Below are 19762 nucleotides of genomic sequence, written 5' to 3'. Positions count from 1 at the left end.
TCAACCCAACAAACCCCTTCGGAGATACTTGTAGAACGCCTTTATCATTATCCATTTATGAAGTGAAGTTTGGATACACACTAAGTATTCCTTCGGTGTCAAGGAGTTGCACGATCTTCTGTCGTCCTCGGCCATCCCTCTAGCCCCCCTCCCCCGCGCTGAGTTTTTTCTTTGGTGAAGCCCCACCACCTCGTCCACCCTCGCCCCCACCCTAAACCCTAAGATAGATAATGGGGTAGCCCTGCTGCGAGCCCCTTCCTTCCCTCCGACAAACTCTCAAAAATCAACTGACCCCAGTTTGAAATTCAGTTGACTGTTATTTAGCTAATGTGGAAAATACAAACAAGGAAAGAAGACGGAAGCAGAACAGCCCTTACATCTGAAGGAGTCTTCAACGAAGCCTCAACCATACGACCCACGCAGGTATCATATAGGATTGCCCCCGCCCTATACGTACAAGACTAGTAAAAAGGAACATATTATTGCCCCCGCCCTATAGGTATACTGCAAATGAACCACCAAAGATTTCTACATAGCTTGATTATAAAGGCAAAGCCATACGCATATACGTACAAGACTAGTAGAAAAGAACATATTATTCATTCAAAATAGGCTCCTCCAAGGCAATGCACAATGGCCCCCCTCTATCGAGAGGGAGGCGGGGGATGTCATTGCCCTCCCCAGCGGCCACATCCACCACCTCCAACCAGGCGGCGCTGTTGGTACCTCCTCCGAGGACGGGCCGAGATCGGTGGAAGGCCGGCCACAACATGGGCCTCAGCGGCGCATCTCTGCCACGATCAAAGTGAAAGCGGGACTAATATGAACTATCGGAGCAGCAGTAAACCTTCTTTCATTTTTATTGCAAAACATAGCTTCAGTACCAGATCATGTGCTGCCATGGCTGCTTCAAAAGCATGTCCTGAATATATAGTAAGTATACATGACAGTAGCATATTGATAGACCAACAGCATGAGATCGACTTGGGTAATTAACTCTAGCAAGCTCACGGTCACAGAACCAACGCCGCCGCCACCAACACACCCAGACCAAATGGAATGGAAGCCTTCAAAGAGGCCAAGTGCCGCGGCGAGAGCTATGGCTGGGCCGGCGGATCACTCTCCGGCACCAGAGTAGAACATGCTTGGGTACAGCCATACTGGCAGAGCTAACTCCACGGGGTCCCGTTCGCCGTCCCAGCGTACAGCCCAAGCAGGGTCGGAGTAGCAGTCCACGATATCGCGAGAAGGCGGCGAATTCCAATGATCCGTCTCCTCCCACAATCCGTGGAAAGAACAAGTCTGAGAGAGGCCGTCGGCATGGTACGCGGTGTTGCTCCTCCTTCCCCATTTTTCCGGGCTCGCCATTGAATTCCACAATCTGGTCCACTGACCACATATAAGGAATCCGGACTTGGGACCAAGAGTCGCTTCCAACAGGCCAATCAAAAAAGTAGGACTCGTGGTCGTGGTAGGAGGTGGTGGTACTGACAAGGAGATGTGAGTTGGGTGATGCGACAGGGGCTGTTAGAATGCCGTTAAAGCCGTATATCGTACAGTTCTTGGCACTGAGTGGGAGACATGCATGGAGCTGAAACCTCCACACCAGGCCAGTGAAGACATCCACGATGCGACAACATCCATTGCAGTAGTAGATGAGATTGCCATAGGAAGAGCCGATGCATTTCATATTCTCCAGGGTTTCTTGAGGAATCTGGCAGCGAAGGGCCGCGTTCGGGTTGGCTGGATCAACAACCTTACATGTGAGTAGCTCACGACAACCATCAGTAGGAGGAAGAAGAGGACGTTGACGGACACGGGGCTGGATGAGGAGAGGTGGGAATCTTGTGCGGAATGTAGATTTCGATGGGTGTGAAGAGTAGGCAGTACGCCAAGAGGGGCATGTTGCGGCGAAGCCAAGAATGTCTCGAAAGGAGCCCAGCCGAGCAACGATGGGATGGAGCAACTCATCTGGGAGGTCAGCCCAACCTTGGACCCCGGAACAAGCAGGGGGTCCAGCGAGAGAGATAGTGGACCTCCTGCTGGGGTTTTGCATGGTGCCCTGCTGATGGCAAACTCTGCAAGCAGTAGAAAATTAAAACAGTAAGCTGCTTAACAAATACGAGGCATAAGTAGCATGTTAATTACTCCTTCTGTTTCTAAATATAAATCTTTTTAAAGGTATCATTAGGGAATTACATAGGGATGTGTATGTAGAGATGGTTTAGAGTGTAGACTAATTTATTTTGCCCCGTATGTAGTCCCCTAGTGAAATCTCTAAAAATACTTATATTTATGAACGGATGGAGTATATGCCTATCTATCTACCAATCAAACAAACTTGTTGTTGCACCAGGAATAATAAGAAGAGTGGATGGACAAATATGCGATCGATATTCTTGTATGCTTATGAATCAAAGGAACTGTAAAAGCGACAATTTTGATGTGGTTAAATTTCAGTGGTCGTCCTTGTCGTGTTCGGAATAAGCTAATACTAGCACCCAGGGCAAGAAGATACGTACGTACTAGCTTGCCTATGGGAAATACATGTATCTGTATGAGTATTCTGTATGTATGTAAATAAATGTGACAGGCGCACATCGATCATCTCATCTCAGGGGCGCTCAAATTGATGAAAACAACCCACTAATAAAAACTGAAATGTATGCCTATCGTCCATCAATGAACGCAGACGGGGGGCAGAGAGAGAGGCCTTGCCTTGCCTTGCCTTGCGGATGGGGAAGGAGACCAGGGGCGATGCGGTGCCGGATGGGCTGCTGCGGACGTATTCTCCGGCGCCGCCGCCGCCGCCTCGCCTTTCCCTTGCCCCCGGCGCCTTTCCCCGATGCACTGAGCAGTGCTAACGGACGGAGCAAAGTGCGACTCTCCGGTTTGCCGTTTTATTTGAAAAAAAAAAGCCTTCACGCCAGCGCGGGCCGAATCGTTCCGCGGGTCCGCGTGGATCCGACGCTCGTGTCCCGTCCACAAGCCGGCCCGTCCTGTTGGATTCTTATTGCATGACTTGTGAACAGAGACTTAGGCCCAGTTCTTTCGGCCGATTCTTCCAGAATCTTAAGAATCGATCCTTCGTCCAGCTTCTTCCATGATTTTGTATCCCTTTGTTTTTTACAATCCTAACTGTTCACATCCTACTGTATAGAATTGTAAAGAAAATATGGATTCAAGATTTGGGAGAAGCTGGGTGGAGGGTCGATTCTTAAGATTGTGGGAGAATCGGCCAAAAGAACCGCGCCTTAGTAAGGGTTGCTCAAAAATTGTCAGAAATATGATCAAAGGCTTTATGTAGGTTTCCAATGAATTTTGAAGAACCGACACTTGGAGATGCCAACAGATGCCGGACACTCAAAGAAGGGAACTTTCAAGTGCCTAAGTGATAGGGTTTAGGCACTCCCCGGTTTGCCTTCATAGCAGCGCGAGCTGAATCATTCCGCCGGTCCGCGTGGATCTGATGCTCGTGTCCCTCCCGTCCATAAGCCGACCCATCGCGGTCATCTTATCTCCTTCTACCTTCTTCCATCTTTTCATCTAGTATGAGATTCATCGCTAAAAAAAATAGTATCAAATTCATTTTCTTCTTCTTCCCCAACCATGTCTGACCCGACCTCTCACGAGGACGACTGGTTAGCGAACATTTCTTTTGAAATCTCCTAAAGATCACTCTTATGCGTTCTCAATCGCCGTCACGTGTCGCGATCTGAGTGTATCCTATGGATTTTGTATTTTTAATTTTTTTCGCACACATTTTTGGCCTTTTAATTGATTTTTTTGGGTTATTTTGGTATTTTGGTATTTTGGTTTTTCACCCGTCTTTCTTAGCTTTTTGACGATTTTTTATTTGTTTTTATGTGAGAAATGTGTTTTCTGTTTTTTTTCATGAGAGGCACGATTTTGTTTCCTTGAGAGACACGGTCGTGCCTCACTTTCTTTTTGTTGCAAAATACACGATTTTGCTTCCGCGAGAGGCACGGTTTTGCGTTCGCTAGAGGCACGACCGTGCCTCTCGGAAAAAAAGAAAACATGATTTCTATTTTTTTCGCAAGAGGCATGGTCATGCCTCTCGAAAAAAACATGTTTTTTATTTTTTTAAAGACACGGTTTTGCTTCCGCGAAAAGTACGGTTTTGCCTTCGTGAGAGGCACGGTCGTGCTTCTCAGAAACGAAAAAAATGTGTTTTCTATTTTCGTTTTCTATCGCGATAGGCATGGTTTTTCCGTTCGTTTTTTTTACGAAAAAAGTTTCATCAGAACCTATCAACATGGGATCTACTTTTGAAAATACCAACGGTAAAAACGGTTTGAGATTTAAACACACGGTTTAATAGATAAACTGTTAGGAAATGTTACATGAAAAAAAAACCCTACCCGCATTCAAGATCTATCTATGAAGATCAACATCTACGAGACGGATAGTGCATCTACATACACTTATAGATCGCTAAGCGGAAGCGTATATAATGCGGATGCTTTTAATTCGATTGAGGTATTCAATTTTGGATCTGGTTTACGATTTTGATCGGGCCAACGATTTTCAAATCACTCAACAACAACTGGCGTATAACAAGATATCAACCCCTCGCAGACTCCTATCACCCATACAAAAGCGTTACCATATGATACTATAGCATGTATATAATATATGCAATCAAGGATGAACAAATATCTTCACATAAACATGGGTTGATTAGCGGATAACATAGAATCACACCGCGAAATACCCACCAAATAACTGCATTATAAATAAACGTAAAACACACTCCATCGTCTCCCAAACCGGTCAAATTAAATACTCCATCAGTTTTAGAATATAAGGGTTACTAGTTTTTTGAAAAGCCAAATTTCTTTAATTTTGACGAAGTTCAGAGCCAAAAATATCAACATCCACAATATTAAACAAAAAACAATAATATGAAAATTGATTCCATGATGAATCTAATAATACCAATTTAATATTATGAATTTTGATATATTTCTCTACAAATTGGATCAAACTTAAAAAGGTTTGACTTTAAATTTTTTTTAATACGCCATGTATTTTAAAATAGAATGGGTAAATAAATTTAAGAATCCTAACAAATTTAACGGCGCAACAAAACGTGCACAACCCTTCTAGTACATTATTATTCCGAGAGGAAGTCAAAACCAGAAGATCCGATGAATTAGTCTTTAAATTCTTGGTTTCACCATAACTTCATATCGTTTCATTTCCCGCTTATCCATTTGAAGCGGCCTACAATGCCACCTAATCTCTTGTGTAATTGTTTTTTCTTGCTTCATTGGAATAATTTTGAATCATTTCATTTTCAGTTGTTCACAACGGGGTTGGCCGCATCGGGACCACTGACATACTTTGCCTACTAAAGTCTAGGCCATAAATCGGGGAAAAACCGACGACGTGGCACGCCACGTGGACCTAGTAATCCGGGCCATAAATCAGAACACTCACAAAAATAGAAAAGGGTAATTTGTGGCAACACTTTTCTTAAATGGGATATAATGAACGAAATTCTCTTAAATGAGGTAATTAGCGTAAAAAATGTTAAACTTAGGGGTAAAAACTACAATTTACTCTTATTTATTTATGGAGCGTTCAGTTCAGTTCAGTTGCTACACACAGCATGCAATGTGATGCGATCGCTCTAACAAAAACTATTATTCTCACAACATTTGCTTTGGCCGATGAACAAGCGTGTTTTAAATGAAATTAAGCTGGGTTCTCTATTTATTTTTTCAAGAAAATTGTTGCAAACAAACAATAATTTCATTTCTGCTCCTCTAGGTTGAAAGGTTTCCCCACTGTGGCGGCACATGTTTATCCAACATATTCAGCTCAACAACATTTGCTAATATTATATCCTTGTGTTGGATATATAATTCCCAACACAGGGAATAAGACCAAATCCACAATGAGCAGCATGTCTTGAGAGACAGTCAGCATCTAGTTTATTCTCGCACATGCCACTCTTTCTTTATTATCAAAAAACAATTGTGACAATGTGTGCTGCGTGCTGCATCCAGTCGCTCAACTACAAGTTCACACAAGCTTCACAACAATGCAAGTACCAGCAATAATAGATAGATTGATTGATAGTTATGGTTAAATTTCAAATGCAAATGCCAGCAATGCAACTAAAGGAGCAACCAAGGATTCATCCATACTTTACTTGTAGATGAATGAAGATCAACTAAAGGAGCAGAGCAAAGCATAGCAGAGTACTGAATTACCAAGAGTGGTGTTACAACCTCATCATCATTTCATTTAGCACCCGGTCCACACTAACCTAGGGAATCACATTAGTTCACTTAATTAAACCTATCATACTATACCATACCATCATTTAGTTACTCCAACCTGTTAGGTTGATCTCTCCGCATGGACCCAACGGTCCACCGGACCCTTGATCTATATGCGTCCTGATCGGGGACACCCAACCCGTTATGGTTGATGGGCCCCTATGACCTGCGCTATATAAACAGAGTTGGGGGCCGGGGCACGGACTACGAGATTCGCCGCCGCCACACATCCCATCAACAAACCCATCCGATCTAGGGTTAGCGCGGTGCTCACGAGAAGCACCACCGACGCCACCACCACTCACTGCCGTCATCACCTTCGTCCCTCTCCGATGGCGTCAGGCTCGAGTTCCTCGAGCACAAGACAAGGTAAAACCTCTACTCCTACCGGACTAATCTAGCCTAGAAGATCCACGGGGTCTAACAATGGTTTCAGAGCCACTAGGCATCAGCTTTGTTTCGGTAGACAGCAAATCAAAGAAAAGGATGATCCCTCCCCTAAAAAGTACCGGAACCCTCTCCGGCAAATAGCGCCGCCTGGGCCGCGCCTGTTCCCCTCGATCCCCACACGCATTGGCAAGCTGAGGTGTGGGGAAGAAGAACACCACCCCTCAACGGGGCAAAGATTATACCCCTCCGGGGCAAAGCAAAGATCGGATTGGATCCGAAAAAGAAAAAAAACATGCAAAGAAAACCACCCTTTGGGGCAAAGAACATGCACCGCAGCCACACTGTTCGACGGCGGCGCGCTTCCGCTAAGGGAAACACACCACCGGTGAAGGAGAGGCAACGACGCAAAGGCAATGGCGCAACGGAGGCGGAGGGGCAAAGGCATCACCACCGGGCCGCTTGACAGCGGCGCGTACACCAATCGGTGCTCGCGCGCGCCGGCTGGAGGGCCGGGGAAGGTGCCGCCACTCCATGGGCGGACGAGGGCAGAAGGGGGATGCGGTTGGTGTTGGAAATATGCCCTAGAGGCAATAATAAATTAGTTATTATTATATTTATTTGTTCATGATAATCGTTTATTATCCATGCTATAATTGTATTGATTGGAAACACTATACTTGTGTGGATACATAGACAAAACACTGTCCCTAGTAAGCCTCTAGTTGACTAGCTCGTTGATCAAAGATGGTCAAGGTTTCCTGGCCATAGGCAAGTGTTGTCACTTGATAACGGGATCACATCATTAGGAGAATCATGTGATGGACTAGACCCAAACTAATAGACGTAGCATGTTGATCGTGTCATTTTATTTCTACTGTTTTCTGCGTGTCAAGTATTTGTTCCTATGACCATGAGATCATATAACTCACTAACACCGGAGGAATACTTTGTGTGTATCAAACGTCGCAACGTAACTGGGTGACTATAAAGATGCTCTACAGGTATCTCCGAAGGTGTTCGTTGAGTTAGTATGGATCGAGACTGGGATTTGTCACTCCGTGTGACGGAGAGGTATCTCGGGGCCCACTCGGTAATACAACATCACACACAAGCCTTGCAAGCAATGTGACTTAGTGTAAGTTGCGGGATCTTGTATTACGAAACGAGTAAAGAGACTTACCGGTAAATGAGATTGAAATAGGTATGCGGATACTGACGATCGAATCTCGGGCAAGTAACATACCGAAGGACAAAGGGAATGACATACGGGATTATATGAATCCTTGGCACTGAGGTTCAAACGATAAGATCTTCGTAGAATATGTAGGATCCAATATGGGCATCCAGGTCCCGCTATTGGATATTGACAGAGGAGTTACTCGGGTCATGTCTACATAGTTCTCGAACCCGCAGGGTCTGCACACTTAAGGTTCGACGTTGTTTTATGTGTATTTGAGTTATATGGTTGGTTACCGAATGTTGTTCAGAGTCCCGGATGAGATCCAGTACGTCCCGAGGAGCTCCGGAATGGTCCGGAGGTAAAGATTGATATATAGGAAGTCCTGTTTTGGTCACCGGAAAAGTTTCGGGCTCATCGGTAGTGTACCGGGAGTGCCGGGAGGGGTGCCGGGGACCATCGGGAGGGGTGTCACGCCCCAAGGGGTCTCATGGGCTATGGGAAGAGATAAACCAGCCCCTAGTGGGCTGGAATAAGTTCCCACTAAGGCCCATAAGGTTTGAGAAGGAAAAAACACAAGGTGGAAAGAGTTTCCAAGTGGGAAGGTGGAATCCTACTCCAAGTAGGATTGGAGTAGGACTCCTCCACCTCCAATTTCGGCCAAACCTTGAGGGTTTGAGGCTGCCTCTTCCCTCCCCCTCCCTCCTATATATACTGAGGTATTAGGGCTAATTTGAGACAACTTTTGCCACGGCAGCCCGACCACATACCTCCACGGTTTTACCTCTAGATCGCGTTTCTGCGGAGCTCGGGCGGAGCCCTGCTGAGATTAGATCACCACCAACCTCCGGAGCGCCGTCACGCTGCCGGAGAACTCATCTACCTCTCCGTCTCTCTTGCTGGATCAAGAAAGCCGAGATCATCGTCGAGCTGTACGTGTGTTGAACGCGGAAGTGCCGTCCGTTCGGCACTAGATCGGAGTGGATCGTGGGACGGATCGCGGGACGGTTCGTGGGACGGTTCGCGGGGCGGATCGAGGGACGTGAGGACGTTCCACTACATCAACCGCGTTTCTTAACGCTTCTGCTGTGCGATCTACAAGGGTACGTAGATCTGAAATCCCCTCTCGTAGATGGACATCACCATGATAGGTCTTCGTGCGCGTAGGAAACTTCTTGTTTCCCATGCGACGTTCCCCAACAGTTGGTCTTGTCTCTCTCTCTCAAAGGTGGCCATAGAGTGTGGCGCGCGCGACGTGGGGGAGGGCCGCTGCCGGCGGCCAGCCTTAGTGCTCTCTGGCGGGGCAGGGGAGGCGCCGCACGAAAGAGAAAAGGCGAGGCGCGGGGGGCTCCACCCTGACGCCGGCGGCCAGCAACTGCTGCCTCGCGCTCGAGAAAGCTGCGGGAGAGCCACGAGCGGCGCAGGGCGGGGGGCTCCGCCCCGACGCCGGCGACTGGCAGCTGCTGCCTCGCGCTCGAGAGAGCTGCGGGAGAGCCACAGACAGAGAGCGGCGGGGTGGGGAGAAGAATGGATTAGGGTTTTCAACCCCTGGTGGCAAGCCGGGTTCTATACCTAGCGAAATCGAAGGGCCACCGTCGGATCGTATCCGATGGCCCCGATCGCTCAGAGGGAACCCTAGCCCCAATCGGGCCTCGTGGGACGAAAGCGCCGGCCGGTGACCAGTGCGAGCACAGCTGGGTCGGCTCGTGACCATAAATCGCAAGCTGGCCAACTAAAGTTTCGTTTTTTAAAATTGCCCAAATTTGGACAGGATTAAAAACAATTTGATTTCCTTTTTTCTATGCATATTTTCCAACGAAAATTTTAGTTAGAAAATAGAAAATAAAGTGAAAAGTTTGTGTAAAAGTAATATAAAATTTTCTAAAAATAAAAATAAAAGTTTCTGAAAATAAAATAGAGTTTTTTCAGAAAAAAGGAAAGTTCATGGATTTTATAAAAGGGATAATAAAGTTCATGAATTTTTAATTTTAACAGACTTTTTTTCTTCTGTAAACTAGAAAAGTGCATGAATTTTATATTCACGTTTTCCGCTGCAAAGTAATTTTAATAGTGCTCTTTTATGAAGTAAATAAAGTTTAGGGAGAATAAACTTTAAGAGCATATTAAATTGATTTTTGAAAGAAATATGGTTATATTATTTTTTTGACCAACGTTGTTCATAACATGATCATGTTGCATTTATTGGCATTAAATATGCATTTATTTCTATTATTTGCCCAACGATAATATAGATTTATTTGCATAGGCAATTGTATGTTTAATTTGACCAATGTTAGATTAATGCATATAATTGTTGTATTGATCTCGCTTAAATTGTGATTTCAGGAGGCTTCCACCTGATGAGTTGCCTAAAGGACGTTCCTACACTTAGAGGTGATAATTACACTGAGTGGAGGAAGAAAGTTGATATGGCTTTTATCTATGCTGAGGTGGACTGGGTTCTGGAGGAACCACAACCCGTAAAACCTCCAGGGCCAGTGAGAGAGGCCGATGATGATGATGATGCATGGGCAAAGAAGCAGAGGGATTATGCTCCAGTGGAGATGTCATACTCCCTCAGCAACCAAAAGTGGATAAATACCAACAAAAAGTGTTTGGCATTTATAAAAAATACAATTGAGAATGTCATTGTGGGCTCAGTTGCAGAGTGCACTTCCGCAGGGAAGATGCTTGCCAAGATAAAGAGTCAGTTCACTGGCTCTTCAAAGACATATGCCACCCAGTTGATAAAATAACTGGTTACAGAGAGCTACACTGGAGGTGGCCATGGCATAAGAGAGCACATCCTTCGGATGAGCAATATGGCAGCCAAGCTCAAGCCCATGAATGCGGATCTGGAGATCAAACCAGCTCTCCTCGTCCACCTGGTAATGGCTTCGCCGCCAAAAGAATTTGAAATCTTTGTTGTGAAGTACAACATGCAACGTGATAGATGGGACATAGAAAAGGTAATAGCAATGTGTGCCTAAGAAGAGGAGAGAATTAAAGCCTTACATGGTGGCTCCGTGAACTATGTCAAGGAAAAGAAAAATAATTTCCAACCCAACAACAAAGGTTCTCCCTCAAAGCCACATGGTAAAGGTCACGCTCATTTTCAGCATCGGCAAAAGCCTCTTCCAGTGGACAAGGACACTTGTCTTCACTGCAAGAAAACATGGCACTATAAAAAGGATTGCCCTCAGTGGCTAAATGCCTTAATGCAAAGAGAGGTAACAACATCGCTTCCTTTGTTAATGAATCTCTGTATTTACAGTTTTCGAAATCTACTTGGTGGATTGACTCAGGTGCAACTGTCATGTTGCAAACTCTTTACAGGGATTCAGTTCAACGAGGATTGTGCAAAGAAAAGAAAGAAGTATTGAAGTGGCAAATGGTGTCCAAGGAGAAGTTGAAGTTGTCGGTGACGTCTCCTTGGAGCTAACCGAAGGATTCAAGCTTTTGCTTAGAGATGTTCTATTTGTTCCTTTATAATAGAAATTTAATTAGTGTCTCATGTTTGGATAAAGACAATTATGAATGCTTTTTTGGACATGGCAAATGTGCCATTTGGTATAATAATGCTTTTGTGGGTGATGCTTTCCTTCACAATGAACTTTATTTGTTATCACTTCGTGAAAAAGTGCATTATGCATATAATGTGAGTGAGAAAAGTTCCTCGTCGAACAAAGAACAAAAGAAAAGAAAGAGAACTCACGACTCATCAAAATTATGGCATTGTCGCTTGGGCCATATTTCCAGGGGGAGAATAGAAAGATTAGTCAAAAGTGAAATTCTTCCTCCGTTGGAGTTCTCTGACTTAGAACAATGCATAGATTGCGTTAAAGGAAAGTATGTAAAACAAATAAAAAGGGTGCAAACCGAAGCACACACACTGGAAATTATTCACACTGACATTTGTGGACCATTTCCTATGATAAGTGTGGATGGATATGATTCACTCATAACATTCACAGACGATTACTCCCGCTTCGGTTATATTTATCCGATCAAAGAAAGAAATGAAGCATTGGATAAATTAAAAATATTCAAAGATGAAGTTGAAAATCAGCTTGAAAAAAAAGATAAAGATAGTGAGGTCAGACCGGGGGGGGGGGGGGAGTACTACGGTCGACACACTCCATATGGCCAATTCCCTGGACCTTTTGCAAAGTTCTTGCAGGAGACTGGCATAGTTGTCCAGTATTCAATGCCGAGTGAGCCTCGGCAAAATGGAGTACCCTTATGGATATGGTGCGCATAATGATGAGTTACTCCAACCTTCCATTGGGATTATGGATGGAGGCGCTTAAAACCGCCATTCACATTCTCAATAGAGTACCAAGCAAGTCGGTGCCCAAAACACCGCACGAGCTATGAACAGGAAGAATACCATCCCTGCAACACTTCAGGGTGTGGGGATGCCCAGCTGAGGCCAAAATGTTTAATCCAAACATTGCAAAGTTAGATCCCAAAATGGTGAGTTGCCGTTGCATTGGCTATCCTGATAGATCAAAAGGTTTTCGTTTCTACTGTCCAGAAAGATACACAAAGTTTGTAGAAACAAGACATGCGGTCTTCTTAGAGGACGAAATGATGAGGGGGAGCATGGTAGCTCAGAAAATTGATCTTGAGGAGAAGAGGGTGCATGCACCTAATCCGATGAGTCAATAGCCATTTTTCGCACTACTTGTTGTAGCTCCAACCATGACAACTATCGGAGAAGATCCGAAACCTGTCCTTCAGGATCCGACTGAACCTGTCGTTGATCATGAAAGGGAGGTACATCAGCCAATTTTAGAGGATGTGCCAGAGAATGAGGCACTTAGAAGATCTAACAGAACAAGAAGATCAACCACTTCTGCTGATTATAAAGTTTATAACACAGAATTGGTTCATACGAAAGGTGATCCCACTTTATATGAAGAAGCGATGAGAAGTCCTTACTGCCCTTACTTGGACAAGCATCCCACTTATGATTAACCTCTCTCGCAAGCATCCGCAACTACGAAAGAATAATTAAGACAAAGTCTAACCATAGCATTAAACTAGTGGATCCAAATCAACCCCTTACGAAGCAATGCATAAACTAGGGTTTAAGCTTCTGTCACTCTAGCAACCCATCATCTACTTACTACTTCCCAATGCCTTCCTCTAGGCCCAAATAATGGTGAAGTGTTATGTAGTCGACGTTCACATAACATCACTAGAGGAAAAACAACATACAACACATCAAAATATTGAACGAATACCAAATTCACATGACTACTATTAGCATGACTTATCCCATGTCCTCAGGAACAAAAGTAACTACTCACAAAGCATAATCATATTCATGATCAGAGAGGTAATGAGTAGCATCAAGGATCTGAACATAAACTCTTCCACCATGTAATCCAACTAGCATCAACTACAAAGAGTAATTAACACTACTAGCAACCTTACAAGTACCAATCGGAGTCGCGAGACGGAGATTGGTTACAAGAGATGAACTAGGGTTTGTAGATGGGATGGTGCTGATGAAGATGTTGATGGTGATGAGTCCCCTTCAATGAGAGGAGTGTTGGTGAGGACGATGGCGATGATTTCCCCCTCCGGGAGGGAAGTTTCCCCGTCAGGATCGTCCTGCCGGAGCTCTAGATTGGTTCTGCTCAAGTTCCGCCTCGTGGCGGCGGCGAATCCACGAAAAAGCTCCTCCCTGATTTTTTTTCCAGACGAAACCCTTCATATAGCAGAAGAGGGGGGCCAGTGGGCCAGCAGGCTGCCGACAAGCCCCCTAGGCGCGGCCAGGGGGGTGGCCGCGCCTAGCAGGCTTGTGGCCACCTGCTCGTGCCCCTCTGGCGCTTCTTCGGCCCAGTATTTTTTATAAATCCAGAAAAAATCCTCGTTGATTTTTACGGCGTTTGGAGTTGCGCAGAATAGGTATCTCAAACTTGCTCCACTTTCAGGCCAGAATTCCAGCTGCCGGCATTCTCCCTCTTCATGTAAACCTTGCAAAATAGGAGAGAAAAGGCATAAGTATTGTTCCGTGAAGTGGAATAACAGCCCAAGAAGCGATAAATATCAACATGAAAACATGATGCAAAATGAACGTATCACTCGTCGTCGCCAACCGTTGGCGTGTTCGGTTCTTCCTCATTGGTGGGAGGCGACACCACCTCGGGCATTGGATGAACCGCCTCCATGCCCATCTCATTGCTCTCCTTGATCTGCACAAAATTCATGGAGTCAGGCACATACAAAGTTCATGGCTCATTGAAGAGCATGTAGTTAAAACAACATGACTGTCACTCTTCCTCCTCTCCATCATGCCTATATTTACTCAACCTGTCAACCACTACTTACCCACCCCCTCTCTTCTCTCACTATCAACCTTCCTCCTCTCCATCGCCATGAGCTCCAGCTCCAGCTCCAACGCCAACCCCTTCCCTTGGGGTATTAGCTGGAGGGCCTTCTTCCTCGGGTGGTCGACTGGTGACCACACCAAGTTTGAGAACACCATGGAGGTGTGCTCGAACTTCGGCTCCATGCATGACATGCAGAAGGAATATGATACAGTGCTCATGAGGGCGACTGCACAAGAGTTGAAGACGTTGATTCCTAACCCAGCGAAGGGCGCGATGGCAGTCGACATCATTCGCTGGGCCATGAATGAGGCTGTCTCCAACGACGCTAAACAGAGGAAGAGGTGGTCCAAGTACAAGAACTACTGGGCTCCTAATGACAGCCGTGCCGCAGTGTACTGGGAGACGGCAATCGTGCCACCGGCGGTCATCGGTGGGGAGCCTAAGGAGGAGGAAGAACCGGTGCAGATGCCAGTGAGGGCGCCGGAGGCCGGCTGTCGTAGCTGGCAGATTGACCTCGACTCCGTCGAGGACGACGACGACCCGCCGCCCCGCACGGTGATGGACAAGAAGATGAAGGCCAGCCACTCGACCCGCCGCTCTGTACGCCTCAACAGCGCGGTTAGCCAGTGTCTGTTGTGTACCCCCAATTCCCCTTCTACTCCATCTACATCTAACTCTATTTCAATCTTGCATGAACTAGTATGAAATCATCTGAACTAGTATGAACTGCCATGCTTATCTACCTCTATTACCCATTCCCCTCTCCGTCGTGGATCGAATCTACCGTCGGATCGAACGCGAAAAAGTAGTGCATGACGAACAGAAAAGTGTTTACCGCCATTGCCGCGGGCGAGGTGATGATCCGCTCGCCGGTGATGGAGTCCGGTGGTCTTCTTGCTCTCCTCCGATCCGCCACCGTCGATGAGAGTCGGGAGAGTGGGGAGAGGGAGCGGTGAGGCTAATAATTGTCGTCGCTTCGGGAAGCAACGCGACTTCTCGAGAGTGGCCGCGCGCGTGCAGCCGCCGCCGCCCACGTGCACCGCTTGGGCCTGGCTCTGGAGAAACTGCTGATTCGAGCGTTCCCAGGGAACCAGGCCCAGGAGTGTTTTTAACATCGTGTCATGCAGACCCAACAATGTATGCAAGCAACCAAACAACCCGTTTTCTTCCCGTGCGGGCCTGGTTGGGCCTTATGCAGGCAACCAAACGCGCCGTAAATGGTGATGAATGTATGATTGATTCCCACACAACAACCCAACACGTGGTGCAACAAAACTGCAATTATCACTACTCCCTCCTAGTGGCGTAGCCAGATCAGTATACCGAGGAGGTCCAATGGTAAAAATATTTAGATATACTTATTTAATTTTAAAGAAATAATTTTTTACTACATATTCATGTTATGGAGAAATTTCAGGATGGTCCGTGGACCACCGTGTCCACCCCCTAGCTATGCCACTGCTTCCTCCGTCCCAAAAAAGAATGCCCAAGGCTTAGTTCATTTGCCGTTTTGCAACAACAACCTTGTGATTTAAAATCCCTTGCTAATCAACCCTCCTCTGCTTCTTCCTCCTTTCACCATGCCCGACGATAGGAACCAGCTCTGGCCATCGCCGGCAGCCGTGATAGGACCCAGCGTGCCGCTGCCCACCTGCGTCGTCCCTGCGCCTCGCCTCATCGTCCCTGCTAATCCCTGCTAATTTTATCGTTTTTAATTAGCAATCCTCCAGTATATGCATGCAGGTTTGTGTAAGCAGAGAAGATATAGCCCTGCCAAAATAAAAGCAATGTGTACGACTGTACTCCAAGTTAAATTCAGTGGATAAAATCACTGTTCAGATCCACGTTACGAAAATATTACACACAATGAACTTCGTCTGAAAATATTTCACGATCTAACCCTTTTCGAAATACCGCAAGCCGCCACTCTAGTGTGGCGCTGCCGCCCTACTGTGAAACGCCAGTGTCATGTGACGTTTATTCTTCCCTAAAACACCAGTTTACTCTGATGTTGCTGTCCTACTATGGAACGCCAACAATTGCTATCTACCGGTAAAACACAGCCTCCTCGTTTCCAGCAAGCTCCACTGTTTGATCATTTTAACAGGTGCTGTCAAGGGTCTTACATGCATGCAGGCATGCATTCTCCCGCCTCCCACTCACTTTTCCCGCACACCATCAGCTTTCACCACCCCACACGCATGCACAAGCGGGTGCAGGTGGCGGTAATAAGTGGTACAGTACGCGCGCGCAGCGGAAACAGCGGCGCCACTGCCGGAACACCGCAGCAGCGGTGCGCCATGCTCGCTCCACGGCTCCGGCCGCTGCCTTGCCACGCACACGCATGCACGCATGAACTGGCGCCACGGATGAGCATGCATGCACTGCACCTGCACACCTCCTCACTGCACACCTGCACTTGCGCCAACTACTCTGGCATTTTGACCTGGCTGCAACGCGAGCTAGTACGAGGTCTGAATCTGGAGTTGAAACGTCATAATAGATTGACGTTTCATAGTGGGACAGCAATGCCACGGTTTGTGACGTTTTTAAAAGGGTCAGAACGTGATATATTTTTAAACGTAGTTCATTCTGTGCAATATTTTTGTAACGTGGGTCAGAACAATGATTTTGTCCAAATTCAGTCAGTGTGTACTCCATGATGAGTAAATAGGCAATTTTCCGAGCAGATTAATCCATGAAATAATTACTAACATGGCATTGACTAGGTTCATGACATACTGATCACGGAGTATATACTAGCAAGTACTACGCATATAGCAGAAACATCTACGCATATAGGCAATACTACTAGTGCAGACAGAAACAGGAGAGAGACAAACATATCATACCCTCCGATCGGCCAGTTGGCCGTAGCAGCAACGGCGGCGGCAGCAGTATCCTCTGCCGCCTTCTTCTCGGCTTCGGCCTTCTCGCGGACGAGACGGTCAACTTCGCTTGGTGAAGACATGGCGATGACGAGGGCGACGCGGACGTAGACGAAGTAGATGGACGGAGGCGAGCAGTCGCGTGATCGCTCCCCAAAAACCTAATCGCCCCTCTCCCGTACAGGAACCGGAGAGGCGAGGTTTCGGAGGCCTGCTCTCCCGTCGACCTTGTACGCGATAAACGGGACGGAGTCGCCGGCGGCAGCAGCAGTCAAGGAACGATCGCGTGAGGCAGATGTGATCTGATTCTCGTGACGGCTAGGGTAGGCGATAGCCTGCTTATAAAGGCGGCTGGGTGGAGAGATGTGGGCCAAACCAACGTCCGAGTCGGTAACAGCCACGATCCGACGTCTCGGATCGTGCCTTGTCCGTTACGTATTCTCGGATCATTCCCGCAACCCGCGGCGCGGCGCGGCGGGCGGCGGAGGAGGAGTGCGCGAGGGCACCTTCTCTTCTCACTCTCCAATAGCATGTGGAAGAGAGACCCTTATAAAGGGGTCCAACTTCTCCTCCACTAGCGGGGTGGGACTAAACTTCCCACCACCTTGTCATGCCACCACCTACATGGGCCCTTGGAGATTTTTCTGAAATTTGTCTTATGGGCCTAAGGCCCATCTCTAATTTCAACAATCCCCCACCAGATCTCAAGGGCACATCGTGTTCCCTCGTTCCAAACACTGTTTTAAACCAGCATTTCAGTGAAGACCCGTTAAGGTTGAGCTTCACCTAGAGCAAGTAGCTACACCCCTTTACAACTGAACAATGGACTATGCCTTGAATTGTCAGTTTGGCGTAAAGGAGCTTCACCACAAGTCTTACTAGTACTAGGCTGCCGAAGGTGACCCCTCGGGTGGATCATATTAGTCACACTCCTGGCCTATTCATGAGATTACTAGAGATCACCCAAATATCATAGACTGTGACCAACAGTCAAGCTCATATAGGTGTGTTCCTCCAAAAATCGCTCTGTAGGACAGCATCTTGCTTACATATAAGCTTTAGAACACATTAAGACAGTAGTCATCCTACCATACAGTATCTGAGAGTATTGCATCTCCAACGGAGTGGGTTAGTAAAGTTACTCTCCTCAGTTCACCACCGGCTTGTTTTCCCAGGTCCTACTTCACGGGATCTCCGATCATATAGGTTGGGTTACTACCATGGCAACTCATGTGGGTCTCATACCCATCTCCCTCGATGCACTATCTATCACAACACGTGATAGCCCTTTAGTAAAGGGATCTGCCAGATTCTTAGCCGTTTGGATGTAATCCAACGCTATCACTCCGGAGTTTCTCAAACGTCTGACAGACTTCAATCTCATTCTTATATGTTTGTTGGACTTCATATTGTCCTTTGAACTCTTCACTTTAACAATATCTGTTTGATTATCGCAGTTCAGAAGGATAGCCGGAACCGGCTTCTCAACCACAGGTAAGTCCATCAAAAGATCTCGAAGAAATTCTGCTTCGACACCAGATGTGTCTAATGCTGTTAATTCTGCTTCCATTGTCGATCTTGTTAAGATCGTTTGCTTGCAAGACTTCCAGGAAACAACACCACCCCCAAGAGTAAACATATACCCAGTAGTGGCCTTCATCTCATCAGCATCAGAGATCCAATTCGCATCACTATACCCTTCAAGTACCGATGGGAATCCCGTATAGTGAAGCCCATGGTTGACAGTACCTTTCAAGTAGCGCATAATTCTTTCAACAGCACGCCAATGAACATCCCCTGGGTTTGCAACAAACCGGCTAAGGTTGCTCACAGCAAACGCGATGTCAGGCCTCGTTGTGCTCGCTAGGTACATAAGTGAACCGATAATTTGAGAGAATCTCAATTGATCTATAGTTGTGCCTTTAAACTTTCGAATAAGCACACTAGGATCATATGGTGTTTGACAAATTTTGCAGTCTGAATATCCAAAGCGACTCAAAATCTTATCAACATAGTGGGATTGCAGAAGTGTAATCCCGCCCTCATCATCTCTCAACAGCTTGATGTTCAAGATAACATCAGCCACCCCAAGGTCCTTCATCTCAAAGTTTTGAGACAGAAAAGACTTAACCTCCTCAATTACTTTGAGGTTGGTTCCAAATATCAGTATGTCATCAACATACAAGCACAATATAACTCCTTCGCCCCCACCATGGCGATAGTATACACATTTGTCAGCTTCATTAACAACGAAGCCAACAGATGTCAGAGTTGTATTAAACTTCTCATGCCATTGCTTAGGTGCTTGTCTCAGACCATATAAAGATTTCAGCAACTTACACACCTTTCCTTCCCGACCTTCTATCACAAAGCCATCTGGCTGTTGCATATAGATTTCCTCATTTAACTCTCCATTCAGGAAAGCCGTCTTAACGTCCATTTGATGAACGAGAAGACCATGAGAGGCCGCCAATGAGAGTAATATTCGAATGGTGGTCAGTCTAGCCACAGGTGAATAAGTATCGAAGAAATCTTCTTCCTCTTTCTGGGCATAGCCCTTGGCCACAAGCCTAGCCTTGTACTTTTCAATCGTACCATCGGGCCTAAGCTTCTTTTTAAACACCCACTTGCATCCCAATGGTTTGCAACCAT

General features: G+C 46.3%; 1 protein-coding gene across 1 annotated transcript; it reads right to left on the bottom strand.

Moving 5' to 3' along the window:
- Positions 1–837: 837 nt before the first annotated feature.
- Positions 838–2067, bottom strand: LOC123401812. The gene has a single exon (XM_045095661.1). The coding sequence runs from the start codon at positions 2054–2056 to the stop codon at positions 1070–1072; it is 987 nt and encodes a 328-aa protein (XP_044951596.1). The 5' UTR covers positions 2057–2067; the 3' UTR covers positions 838–1069.
- Positions 2068–19762: the final 17695 nt, after the last annotated feature.

Source organism: Hordeum vulgare, chromosome 6H (genome assembly GCF_904849725.1).
Source record: "Hordeum vulgare subsp. vulgare chromosome 6H, MorexV3_pseudomolecules_assembly, whole genome shotgun sequence".
Lineage (NCBI taxonomy): Eukaryota > Viridiplantae > Streptophyta > Magnoliopsida > Poales > Poaceae > Hordeum > Hordeum vulgare.
This window is presented reverse-complemented; position numbering and strand designations above follow the sequence as displayed.